At 37.9% G+C, this 13,894-nt stretch overlaps 1 protein-coding gene and 1 pseudogene across 1 annotated transcript; both read right to left on the bottom strand.

Moving 5' to 3' along the window:
• Window positions 1–427: 427 nt before the first annotated feature.
• Window positions 428–3,631, bottom strand: LOC143857369 (small heat shock protein, chloroplastic-like; annotated as a pseudogene).
• A 6,011-nt stretch (window positions 3,632–9,642) lies between these two features.
• On the bottom strand, window positions 9,643–11,175 carry LOC143857070 (zinc finger BED domain-containing protein RICESLEEPER 2-like). The gene has a single exon (XM_077367342.1). It carries the CDS (start codon window positions 11,173–11,175, stop codon window positions 9,643–9,645), a length of 1,533 nt encoding a protein of 510 aa, XP_077223457.1.
• Window positions 11,176–13,894: the final 2,719 nt, after the last annotated feature.

Below are 13,894 nucleotides of genomic sequence, written 5' to 3'. Positions count from 1 at the left end.
AATGGACCAGTAGGAGACAAGCATGCTCTGCCTTAAAAATGGAGCAAAGCTAGCAATGAGATGCACTCAGGAAACATATTTTCAGTTCTATTTATGGATAGCCACTCAGCATAATTATTATTTGACATCCTTTTGCTTGACATTGTTACACTTATAGATCTGACAGCTTTGAATTCTCAGGGGGATTCTGTTTAAGTTTCTTGTTAAAATACACGGGCTTCTCATTAACTCTGTTTAAGAACCCATCATTGAAATGCAAACCATATCAGATGGAAAGAGTTCAGAGCAGCAGCTCTTCATTTACTATCTCAAATTTCATCACACAAACAAGTTTCATGAACCATAAACTCTGGCTTTCAATTTCTTAAAAACCTACATGCTGAAACCCTATCCCAACCAAAGTAAAACCCAATTGCAACCCTCCACATTACTCAATCTTTACTTGGAAAATATCCTTCCTTTCCTCTTCCTTCACCTTGGGGACAACCACCTTAAGAACACCATTTTCATCCCAGCCCTGATAGCATCAATCTTGTAGAATTTGGGAGGAAGATCAATCTTGTACCTTCGCCCGGTCTCGTCCTCTTCGGATTCTTTCTCTCCTTCGCCTTTGATGATTAGTGTGTTTTGCTCAGCTGAAACCTTAACATCATCCTTCCCAAGCCCTGGCATGTCCACCCTCACCTACAGACCATTCTCGCCTTCTTTCACATCAAAACCCCTACGAGAGCCACTGCCCATTCCTCTTGAGGCTGAGACGAAGGGGTTTTCCATCATTTGATCCATCAGATTCAGAACTTGGCTCAAACTCCTTGACGGATAGAAAGGGTCAAAAACCTTTGTGATTGAAAATAGTCAGAACCCACAAACAGAAAAACACAGAGGAATAAACATAGAGGGAGAGAGGGAGGGATGTGAAACTACCAATCACTCCAAAAGCTCAAGCGGTTGGAGAAAGCCTTATTTAATCTTTTATACTTTAACAAGGGAAAATGAAATCTTTGATAAAAAAAAGTCAGTAGTAAAAAATATTGACAACCCAGAAACAGATGTTAGAGAGAGAGAGAGAGATAAACAAAGACATAAATAGAGAGAGGGTGAGGGAAATTTTATATAAAAAGCCTATATTTAGAACCAAGAAACAGAAATTCACACACACAGATCTTAGATTAAAAAACCTCAGTAAAAGACAATAGCGAGAAGCAAGAAAATAATGAGAAATATGGGCATAAAACCCTCTGTAACAGAAAATAGTGACTACCCAGAATCAGAAATTGAGAGAGGGGGGGGGAACCTTAGATTAAAAAAAAAAAACTCAGCAACAGAATAATGAGAAACTAGAAAATAGTTTGAGATAATTGATCAAAAACCTCTACAACATAAGATAGTGAGAAACCAGAAACAGTAATTCAGAAAAAGAGAAAGATCTAGGATAAAAAAACCTCTGTAATAGAAAATAATGAGAACCCAAAAACAAAAATTCATATGTATGGAGAGAGATCTGGATAAAAAAAAGGAGAGATAGAATATGATTAATATAATCATAAAAAAACAGAGAGAGAAATAAGAAGAAGAAGAAACAGAACACATTCTCAGATCACATTCCATCTCTCCCTCTATAAACGTCTATAATCTCTCATATCACATTCTCATCAGTATAAGAGGAAAACCAAACATGGAATGCGATGATTACAACTACCTGATAAGAACCCAGGAGCCGACTCACGGCGGCGAGAGACCAGAGACTGATCGGACCGGCGATCAACATCAATGCTCCGTTCATCATTGTTGGTATCACGCAACTGAGCATTCGTGTTGAAGGATCGTCCACCAGAGGGAGCTAACACAGACCGTAGAGGAGCATTGAATCTGATAAATTTAGGATTTCACTAGTTCTTGGATGCAATTACAATAATCAAAGGGTGCTTATATAACGCACTTACATGATAAGCATAGAAGGGAAATCAAGATAATTATGGAAGGGAAGGAATCCTAATCAAATCTACCTAATTAAATCTACTTTCCTAATCTTTCTTGCTTGCCTCTTCTTATCCACTCGCCTAATTTATCTAGTCTCCACATTTAGCCAACTTACCCAATCTACCTCTAAGATGATCCAACAGTGAGATCTTAACCCAATCCAACCGTTGGATCCCACATATTCTAACATGCCCCTTCAAACGTATATGGATTGAAAATCGATATACGTTTGATTACAATAAAAATGCCAAATATGGAAAATAGAATTCCCAAATTACAAATTTAATCAAAATCCACCAATTTGATGCACAGTTCTGAAAGTTGATGGTGAAGACTGATGTTACTGCCAATGATCACCAACGATGGTTGCCGAAGAAGACGTCGCTTGTTGATGTGTCGCAAAGAGGGTTTTTTTTAAAAAAAACCAATGGATCCATAGATCACAACCTCAATGGGCTAGACAAGACTCAAGCCTCGATGGGCGAGTAAGATTGGGTCACTATGGACCGATGCCGGAATGAGCAAGAATGGGCCTCGATGGGCATGACAACATGGGTTGGTTTTAGAATACCAATCTTCATGGGAATTTCAAATTGCTTTCTCAGGCACAAACCTCGAGGAGAGAGGCCCGTCAACTGAGTAGAGCTCCTATTTCAGGCATGCACCTCGAAGAGGTACCTCAACTAAAATGGATCAAGGAATTAAAGAGAGAAAAAAATGGAAGTATAGAGATGGGCGACGAATAAAAGCAGAAAAGCTAACGGCACATAAAAAAAAGCCAATGACTTTACGGATTTAAATGGTGCATGAATAGGTGGGTGCAAATATCAAAATTTAGGAGATAGATTGAAGAGATGGGGTGCTTTGAAAACAGAGAAAAAGTTAGCCGTGCCTAGACCATAGGCTTCTGTGTTCCGTGGGCATCCCTCATTTTCTCTTCATGATGTTGGAATTCAAGGCTTGATATTTGGACAAAACATTGAGGACTTCATTCTCTTTCCATGAGGCCGATCAAATGAACCTAAGGGGAGATGGCTGCGAGTGCAGTGAAGGCCTGGATGAAAACCCATGGATGGAACATGGGAAAGTAGAGATGAAAATGAGGCAAACACAAAGGAAGCAAATTCTGAGAGTTGGGATTTAGATTTGCAGGGGCGGTTTTTGCAGCGGATAAATTGGAGAGCTATGTTGGCCCGGTGGACGGCCGAGTTTGCCGTCCGTCCACTGGAAAACGGAACTCTGAAAGCTGTGGTCAAGGACGGGTCGGATCGTCCCGCTCTGATACCATGATTATGTGGGATCCCACATATGTTAGAATATGTGGGATCCAACGGTTAGATTGGGTTAATATCTCACCATTGGATCATCTTGGAGGTAGATTAGGTAAGTTGGGTAAACGAGGCAACTAGATAAATGAGGCAAGTGGATTAGAAGAGGCAAGCAATAGAGATTAGGAAAGTAGATTTGATTAGGGATTATTTCATTCTAGAATTATCTTGATTCCATTCCATGTTTATCATGTAAGTGCTCTATATAAGCACACATTGATCCTCTTGTAAAGACATCCAAGTTTAGTGAAATCCTAAATTTATCAGAATCTCTCAAGAAGCTTTGAAGAAACAGCTCTTCTTGCAGCAATCATGGGAGCCATTAGAGATTTTTTGTGAAAACAGGGAGAGATATCAGAGGATATATTGCAGAGTTTGGAGTCTTGTTTTAGGGCTTTTTATTATGATGATTTCGAAAGGGATTTAGGGTTTATATATATATATATATATATATATATATATATATATATATATATATATATAGAGAGAGAGAGAGAGAGAGAGAGAGAGACGAGTAGAGAAGAGATGAGGTAAATCGAAAAAGAGAGAGGAGTGTAGAAGGTTCGAGAGGATCGCTGGAGGAGAAACTTCCAGAAGCAAACTCTAACTTTCTGGAAAAAGGAATAACCTTTTGAGCCAAGAAATATTATCTTTACCCCTTTTCTTCCCCAGCCAACCCCACTTGTGTATTTATTTTTCATTATGACAATTCTTTCTGCCCAAAAGGGAGTGGCCCAGGAAAGGGAGCCCGGTTTAAAGGAATATTGGTTTAAGAATAAAGGGCCTGCTTGGATGTTGGGAAAAGAATTTTGTGAATTTATTTTCCATGGAAAACTAGTTTTTCCTGCATTCTGGTAAAGTCGATCTTCATGGAATTGTTTTTTTTTTTTCAAAAATCAAATTTTCTCCTTGTTTTTCGTAAAACCTGCAAAGCTACTAGACTGTCTAATTCTGTTCTTTTTTTCTTGAAGCCCTATTTGGATTGCAAGAAAAATATTTCTGGAAGAAAATATTCCACAATTTGGGGAAAATGATATGATTGTGATTAATTTAGACATATATCATTATAAATTGAATGTCCCTTTGAATAAAAATTGAATAGGAGACGTTCACGTTATCTGTTTTCATGTGTAAAAATGTAGGAAATTTTAGAGATTTTTCCTTTCCAATCTTTGGAAGAAATTTTCTACAATCCAAGAAACCATGATGAAAAAAATACACCATGAGTTGTTTGCATTAACAACTTCCAAACTATGAATGGTAGAAGTTTACTTTTAGAATTTTTTTTTCTTGTCAAAAATGCCCTCTAATCAAATTCTACAATCATATGTTTTTTGCCTAAAATTGGTTTTGTCTTATAAGGGCATATTTGGTTGAGTAGAGTTTTGTCCTCTGGAAAGTCTTATTTTATTAAGTCTAGCGTTTAGTAACCTATTTTCTCATGGAAAACTTTCTCAACAAGAAACCATGGTGACGAAAGGAAGCAAAAAACAGAAGAAATTTTTAAGGTGCTAATGACACCCAAAAATGTACTACAACTGAAGAAGTTCAAGTGTATCCAAATGATGCAGCACCGTAAAGAAAAATTGAGGAAAGGAGAGAGGAATAGACGAAAGAGGATAAAATTAGAAGAATAGGGGAAGAAGAGATGAAAATAACCTGAAGAAGAGACAAATTAACCTGAATAAGAGACAAATTTATGGAGAACAACAAGAAGAATAGAAGAAAAGAGGAGAAGAAGAGAGAAAACTAGAGGGAGAATCTCAATTCAATAATCATCAAAGTTACAAAATAAACTGTAAAGAGGCATATATATAGCCAAATAAATAACCAAAAAGATAGAAACCTACTAAAATAAGAATTCCTAAAAATAACATAGAAAATAAAATCCTAGAAACTAATAACATAGAAATAAAAATATTAGAAACTAAATAATGTGGAAATAAATCCTAATATATGCATCATTCTCCCCCGGTTGAAAAAAAAACCCGCCCTCGAGTCCTAGTCCACCTGGGTCAAAGATGTAAACAATCCACTGAAGTAATAGAACGCGTAATCTAGCAGAAGCAATCATCATGTCTAACGCTCGAGACAATCCGGAGAAACATCTGCAAGGTCGGCGGAAGAAGAGGAAAGAAAGGGCCCATGTAGACTCATGCGAACAGAATCTGCGCCGGAGAAGTAAACTAGCTGGGAAGATCGCAATGTACTCCTCCTGGATCGGTGGGATTGGCATAACATCAATGGGCAGTACCAATCCATAACTAGCCTCAATAAGGTCATTATCTATTGGTATCACATCGGGCGCAATGGAATCAACAACAAAGTCATCTGCTAAAATCGTATCCGGCATAGTGATATCAAACGGGCAATCCTCCTGATCAATCTGCGTAACAAGCGCCTCTATGTCAGCACAAATCTCGACAATCTGCTCAACCGGCTCAAAAATAGTGCAATCCTCAACAATATGCTCTCGAACATCCATCTCAGGTAATGGCTCAACAGTCAGGTCACTCGGCTCGGACTCAAGTAATGGATCAGTATCTGACATAATCATGGGCTTAACAACTATAATGGTCTCATCCATAAGGCCAGCTGGTTCATCATGCGGCTCTGCAGTAGTGGTAGCAAAATCCTTCACATGAATGTAACGCTCTTGATATCTATTTTCTGCTTCAATTTCAACCTCTTGTGCACGACGGGCGGCAACTTTTCGCTCACAGCGGGCGGCGGCTTCTTGTTCACGGCGAGCTGCCTTCTTGCGTACTATCCTTTGCTCGTACTGATAAAGAGCTACTTTTGCATAAGCGTAAAGAAACTCCTCACGAACCTCCTCCCATCGACGGAATGGAGGTTCGCCTAAGCAATGACGTTTCGCCTCCAAGTGTTTCAAATAACCTTGAGCTTGTCCTCTCACAGTTTTTCTGAGGCGGTAGATGGGCGCTCTGTCATCATAGCCGTAGTACACACAATATGCATCCAAAGCAGCAATCCACTGTAGACATGCATCCTCATAATAGCTATAGTGAGTTTGGCTTTTCAAATAACTATCGTCGTACCCATCAAAATATGGAACATATGGCGGAGCCATAAGGATCGGTGTCGAAAAGTGAAATCAACCGTCTGATATGTCTGTAATGTCGAATGGAACACAATGCTTTTCGCGGATATGAAATCAGACTTCTGGATGGCTTGGATCTGCAATCGTGTCGGAAATTTTGGCTGTAAATTCTTGACAATTTTCGTCAACGAAATCGCCGTGAGGTGACGATGGCTGGAATTCAAGGGAGGATTGGCTTGTAAACAAGGGCTGAGATGAGGCTTATAGAAGTGGTGGCAGAAACGACGAGGTTTTATAACTGGGTGGATGTTGGGATGGAAACGAAGTGGTGGCTCATCTTGTTAGTGCAATGGGGTGGTTGGATGAAAATTTCAGAGGTTTATGGGCTGATTTCAGTGTGGGGAAGACGAATCAATCATGAATTTACGGGCGATTCGTAGCTTAGTCTTCAAAGACTTGGACCTTTTGGCTTTGATACCAAATTGATGCAGCACCGTAAAGAAAAATTGAGGAAAGGGGAGAGAAATAGACGAAAGGGGATAAAATTAAAAGAATAGGGGAAGAAGAGATGAAAATTACCTGAAGAAGAGACAAATTTAGGGAGAAGAAGAAGAAGAATAGAGGAGAAAGAGAAGAAGAAGAGAGGAAATTAGGGCTGTTCAATCAGTTTTAACAGAACCGAAATTACCCAAATTAACTGAACCGAAATATTTCGGTTATCTAAAAATGCTAACCGAAACCGCAACCGATTTATATGGTAACCGAACTGAACCGAAACCGAAATATAATTTCGGTTGTTCGGTTAGTTCGGTTTAGCCGAATTATGAGAAGTAGTGTTTGATCGGTTAAACCGAAACTGATTTAACCTATTTAACTGATTAACTGAAATCGATTTAACCTATTTAACCTATTTAACCGATTCTTTTCACCAAAATCGTTGAAAACTTGAAATGGGTAAGTCACTCTTGGAAGAGTTTTAACCGATTGTTTTTGTGTCCAAAACTAATAAAGAGTTTTGGACTCCAAATCAATTCTCAAAATGGGTAAGTCACTCTTGGAAGCCTTATCCAATATTATCCCAAAATTTTGAAAGAATCCAAGCAGAAATCAGATGGCATAATACTAATAATCTAATATGATAGAAAATTTAACTCCATTACCTACCACTGATGGTGTAGAAAAACATGCAGCTATCCCATCCAAAGCTCCATCAACAAAGCATGATTACTGTTACTATTTTAAATTGAACCAAATCTGAAATCTCTTGATTTAGATCCTCATTAAAACAGAGAATGAACTACCAAGGTAGAGATTTCACTCAACATATATGGTTCAGATTTCAATCAACAAGTAATTTAAGCCACACATATAAGAAATAAGGATGAAGAATCATGATCTGGATCTAATCCATCGTGCAAAACAAGCCACAAATATAAGGAAACAGGATCAAGAGACATAGTCTGAATCCTAAACCATCATACAAATTACAAATCAAGCCACAAATATAGGAAATTAGGATTAAAGTCATGATCTGGATCCAAAGTCCAAAACATCATGCAAATGAAGCCACATATTCAAGCTGTAGTCAGTAGAGCATTGTCGGCATTCCATCATGATCTCTTTTTCACTTTCTATAAGATGAAACACTCCTAATTTTTTCATTTGCAGACAGAGGTTCTAAACTTCTGATCATTCACATCATATGTTTATACTTGCAATTCAATCACCATTAAAAGAGGGTACATGCCATGCAAAAGAGGTAAGAGGAATTGTGGGTATCTTATGAACCATGTGCCCTGCATAGTGCATACCGAACCAGATTCTGAAATCAAAACGAACCATGTGCCCTGCAATCCTGCATAGTGCATACCCCAATTACTATTTGATCCATATGTTTGTGTGTGTGTGTGTGCAGAAACATGTTGTCTGGCAAACTTCTTTTGGGAATCATAATTTCATAAGAACATAATGATTGAATGAGAATATAATTTTTGCAAGAAGAAGCCCAGATTTTTTGTATGAGTAAACAAACATAACAGAACATGTTGCAATTAATCTTGGATCTTACCTCATTAAATATTTGACTTGAAGACATTTAAACTCCAAACTCTAGACCCATCTTGAAGTAAAACTGCAAATTATGAACAGGTTGTTATATTTTCTCATAGACCCATTAATGATGAAACCAACAAATTAAGAACTAACTTATTAAGGAGCTATTGTTGGAGCTGTTGTTGGATCAAATTAAGAACCAACTTATTAAGGAGCTGATGTTGGATCAAATTAAAAACCAACAACTTATTAAGGAGCTGTTGTTGGAGCTGATGTTGGATCAAATTAAGAACCAACAAATAATATGGTACCGCCCTTGATATTTGATCCAACAGCAGCTCACTTTTTAAGGAGTTGCTGTTGGATCAAATGTCAATGGTTGTACTTCCACCCTACAAAGGCCTTATTGTTGTAAGGCCTTACACCATATATTTCTCATTAAGAAGTAACATAGAGTTTACAAAGAAGATAAAACCTTCCAAAAGGGAACTCCACAAACTTGAAACCTCATTCTTTCTTTCTTCAAAGATCTATATTTGAAGGAAATTCTCCAATAGTTGAAGTTAAAAATTCTGCAAATAAGAATACAAATATAAAAATTATCTAGTTCCAAGTAAAAAAAAAGAAAAAGAAACAACACACTTAAAAATATACAAAGATGAAAGATTACCATTTTCAACTGTTTCAAGATCCTCCAATGCTTCTTCAACATTAATCAGCATAGACGATGATCGAAGCCAATCTTGAGTACATATGAGACCTTGGACTATCTTAGGAGTCAAAGACCTCCTAAATGCATCAAGAACTCGTCCCCCGGTGCTAAATGCGGACTCCGAAGCAACGGTGGAGATGGGAACGGCCAATACACTCCGAGCCATTTGTGAGAGGATAGGAAATCTAGGACAATGAAGTTTCCACCACCCTAAAATATCAAATCCGTCACTATCATCTTCGGCATCTTCACTTAAATATCTATCTAACTCCGATTTGTTGTCCCCACCTCCAGATTCTATCTTGTGCTTCTTGTACTTTTCCGCCATCATCTTCCTCACATGTTGTTTCGGTTCTTGCATTTGTGACTTTTGAGAATTGTCACTTGAACTTGAATCCCCCAAATGAACTTGATTGGCATGAGGTGTGTTGCTTGTGTTCTTATTGTTTAATTCATTAAACATTTCAAATGTGGCATCAAAAACTTTTCCCCCCAACTCCTTACCTTTTTCATCCCCATATATATATATCTATAAGAGCAAACTTCACAAAATCCATCTTGTTTCGAGGGTCAAGAACAACCGCAATATATATTAACTTGTTCATCTTTTCAATATCGCCCCAATACTTGTCATATTTTTCTTTCATTCTCCTTGCCATCATTCCCAACTTATAAGCATCACTCTCACTCCATTGTTTCAAAAGGCATTCGACCTCACTAATTTCATGAAATAAGGTGTTAGATGTAACATACAATGAGCCCGAAACTCGTATGGTGAGCTCATAAAAGTTTTGAAGCAATGTCGCCATCCTCCTCACATTTTCCCAATCTTCATGGTCGGGCTTCCTAATCCCATCCACATCTCCCGAATCAAGTTCACTACCGAAAAAAGGATCTTGATCATCAAACCTTTCAAATGCCTTTTCAAACTTCTCAGCTGCATTTAACATCAAATAAGTAGAATTCCATCTTGTAGAAACATCAAGACACAATGAACTCTTGCTTTGAATTCTTTCAACCTCAACACATTCTTTGAAGAGCTTCAACCTAGCCGGAGAACCCCTCACATATTTAACCGCCGCCCGAACACGGTCAACTGAAATTCCCACTTCCTTCAAGCCATCACACACAACTAGATTAATTATGTGTGCAATACACCTCATATGAAGGTATTTGCCTTGCAAAACACTAGACCCCCAGTTGTTTATTCTTCTCCTCAAGTACCCAACTGCAACGTCATTTGAACTAGCATTATCCACGGTAATGGTGAACACTTTATCTATTCCCCATTCAAGTAGACACTTCTCAACTGCTTTACCAATAGCTTCACCTTTGTGACTAGAAATTTGACAAAAGTTAATTATTTTTTTGTGCAATTTCCAGTCATTGTCTATATAATGAGCTGTGAGAACCATGTAGTTAATTCTTTGCAATGAGGACCATGTGTCTGTAGTGAGACAAATCATTTGACTTGATTGTTTAAAAATCTTTTTCAACTTCAACCTCTCATCCAAGAAGAACTTGAAGCAATCCCTTGTAATTGTTGACCGTGACGGAATACGAAATCGAGGACATGCAGTAGACATCAAATCTCTAAACCCTTCATTCTCCACAAACTTGAAAGGTAGCTCATCAACAATGACCATGCGAGCTAAGGCATTTCTAATAGCCTCTTGATCAAACTTCCAAGTAGTAAGTGTGCCGCTACCGTCCCCCTCTTGACCTTTGATCGGTTGGTAGTTCAATTGTGTCTGCTTTGTGTTTATATTGGGGGGGAACTTCTTGCATGAAGCAATGTGAGTCTTAAGTGCGGAAGTTCCATTTCTTCGCGGATCACTATGAAACTCCTTCTCACAGTACCTACACCTAGCCTTCTGTTCACCCTCTTCATTAACAAATTTTGTATAGTGCTCCCACACATCTGACCTTGCTTTCATGTTCTTTCTCTTACGTGAGGTTGCAATCATTTCGCTTGAGTCTCTGGGGTTTGAAGATTGGTCGCTAACATAAGGAGTAGAAGCTCCTCCTCCTTGTTGCGACATCTTAGGAGAAAAAGAAAAATACACAATAAACCACTTCTCAATAAAGTAAATAAAGTAGTAGCTCTCAAACTAAGCAGCACAAGATATTAACATAAAGTAGTAGCCTAAATAAGAGAAGATCAAAGATCAAAGACTGCAGCACAAGATATTTACATAAAGTCCAAAGTCCAAAGTCTAAACCATCAGACCCCTCAAACTACTCCAAAGTACAAACCATCAGACCCCTCAAAGTACTCCAAAGTCCAAAGTCCAAACCATCAGACCCCTAAAATCTCAATACAAACCATCTAAATCTCAATACAATCATTCCATCAGACCCCTCATATCTCAATACAAACAAGTACTCCAAAGTCCAAACCATTCAATCCATGTAAGTAGTAATTATCATTCTATAATATTTAATCTAAAGAATCATATCATTTAAGAAGGCATATTTAGAAAACATGAAGCATGAAATTCCTTCTCAATGGATTGCAGCAATGGAACAAATCACTCACAGGGCATAGTAGATAGTATCATAGTAAGCTGCAACAGATATAGACATATAGTGACTGATTACATCAATGGAACAAATCACATGGCAGAGTAAGAGATAATAAGCCAAAACAAATAGCCAAATAGGCCAAAACCCCACTCAGAATGCAAGGCAAAATTCAATTCCAACAAAATAAATTAAACCTAGAAGGAAGAACCAACTATAGGAATTAGAACCTTGGGTGTGACTGTGGAGAGGTGTGGAGAGGTGGCCGTGGAGAATGAACATAACCTCCTTCGTTCTCTTTCAAAGCTTGAGAATTGAGAGGAATAAACAATCAACCAACTACAAGAATCATAACAACAGAACCTGCAAAAGAAATAAGAAAAAAATCTAGTTTAATTGCAAAATATAGGAACCCTAATTGAAATCACCATTGAGCAATTATATAAAAGGAGTATAGGAACCCTAATATGCCATGAATTAGCACATCAGATGAGATGTGTAAGAAAAAGGAAACAAATTAGAACAAAAAAATCATTACAAAACACAAAGGGCAGTGATATTCCCCCCTCTAAATCTCTAATATAATGGATATCCCCCCCCTAACAGAAATCATTAACTTTTAAGCCTTTTGGATTAACGGTGGCTCCTCTACCCCCCTGTATATCCTAACGATATCTGTTAAAGAGGGGAAAATACCCATCAGAGCCTCAGAGTGGGGGGCTGGGGGGTATACATCCAAAAAAAATGTCCATTCCCATCAACCCTGAGGAAAAAAATCACTGATTAAAAAAGTTGAAGAGAAAAAGACTTCTAAAGATCATGCTCAAATGAAACCCCAAAAAAATACAACAAATGCTAATCCCTCAAACCCAGCTTTCTTCAAGAGGGGCGAGAATCCATGGCAAGGGCTCGAATCCTCCTTACAAGAACTCAAACCCATTTCGATAAAAACCTTCAAAATTTCATACAACTCCAACCTACAAAATCTATGCTCACCTCTTTTGAGAATCTTCAAAAGACCTTTGAAAAACCCAAATTCCTCTTCTGTTTGCTTTAGAAGGGAGTTGAAGATGGGGATCTTCTGAAACAGAGGAGAGAAATCAGAAGCTTTGTGTGGATCTGCTGAAAGAGGGAAGAGAAATCAAAACCCTCAAAATCTCAAATGAAAAATATAAAGAAAGAAAAAAAAGAAGAAAAGAAGGGAGAGGATAAGAGATTCAAAGAGAGAGAGAGAGAGAGAATACCTGATTGCTGGAGAGTTGGCCGACTGGCCGGAGTGGAGAGGTGGCCGGAGGCGGAGCCGCGGAGAGAGAGAGAGAGTGAGAGACGGCAGAAAATGAGAGAAGAAACCCTAGCTGTGAGCTCTCTCTCTTTCTCTTTTTGCTAAAATGAATAAACCCTAACTTTTACTACCTACTTACCTTTAGTTATTCTATTCACCCCCTTTTTATTACAGGACAGCCCATTTTTAAGTTTTTACATTTTCCAGGTAAGAAAAGGGGTGAATAAAGTTAATTTATCGTTTCCATTTCAAAATCTAAGGGTTTGGATTATTCGGTTTTTTAACCCAAATTAACCGAAAACTGATTTTGAAAAACCAAATTTTTTAAACCTGAAACTGGTTGTTCGGTTATTCGGTTAACCGAATAATTTTCCAGTGAAAACCGCAACCGAAACCGATAACTGAAATTGGAGTCGAACCATAACTGAAACTGAACCGATACAGTTGAAAACCGAACCGAAATAACCGATCGACTTCGGTTCAGTTGGTTATTTCGGTTATTTCGGATTAATGAACACCCCGAGAGGAAATTAGAGGGAGAATCTCAATTCAATTCAATAATCATCAAAGTTACAAAATAAACTATAAAGAGACCTATATATAGGCAAATAAATAACCAAAAAGATAGAAACCTACTAAAATAAGAATTCCTAAAAATAACATGGAAAATAAAATCCTAGAAACTAATAACATAGAAATAAAAATATTAGAAACTAAATAATGCGGAAATAAATCCTAATATCTGCATCACCAAACTTACATGTCCTTTTAGGTGGCTTGTTACCCAAGAAAAAGAATTAATGCCTATAAATCAGCCTCAAACCATTATTCAAATCTCTCTCTCTCTCTCTCTCTCTCTCTCTCTCTCTCTCTCTCTCTCTCTCTCTCTCTCTCCACAACTTTAACATTACCATCCTCGAGGGTCTCCTTCAATGCATGGCATACACTCACATAAT

The sequence above is a fragment of the Tasmannia lanceolata genome, unplaced genomic scaffold (assembly GCF_043159265.1).
Source record: "Tasmannia lanceolata isolate RefF3 unplaced genomic scaffold, GAP_Taslan_0.1 ptg000024l, whole genome shotgun sequence".
Lineage (NCBI taxonomy): Eukaryota > Viridiplantae > Streptophyta > Magnoliopsida > Canellales > Winteraceae > Tasmannia > Tasmannia lanceolata.
Note: the sequence above shows the minus strand (reverse complement) of the source record. Positions and strands in the feature narration are given on the sequence as shown.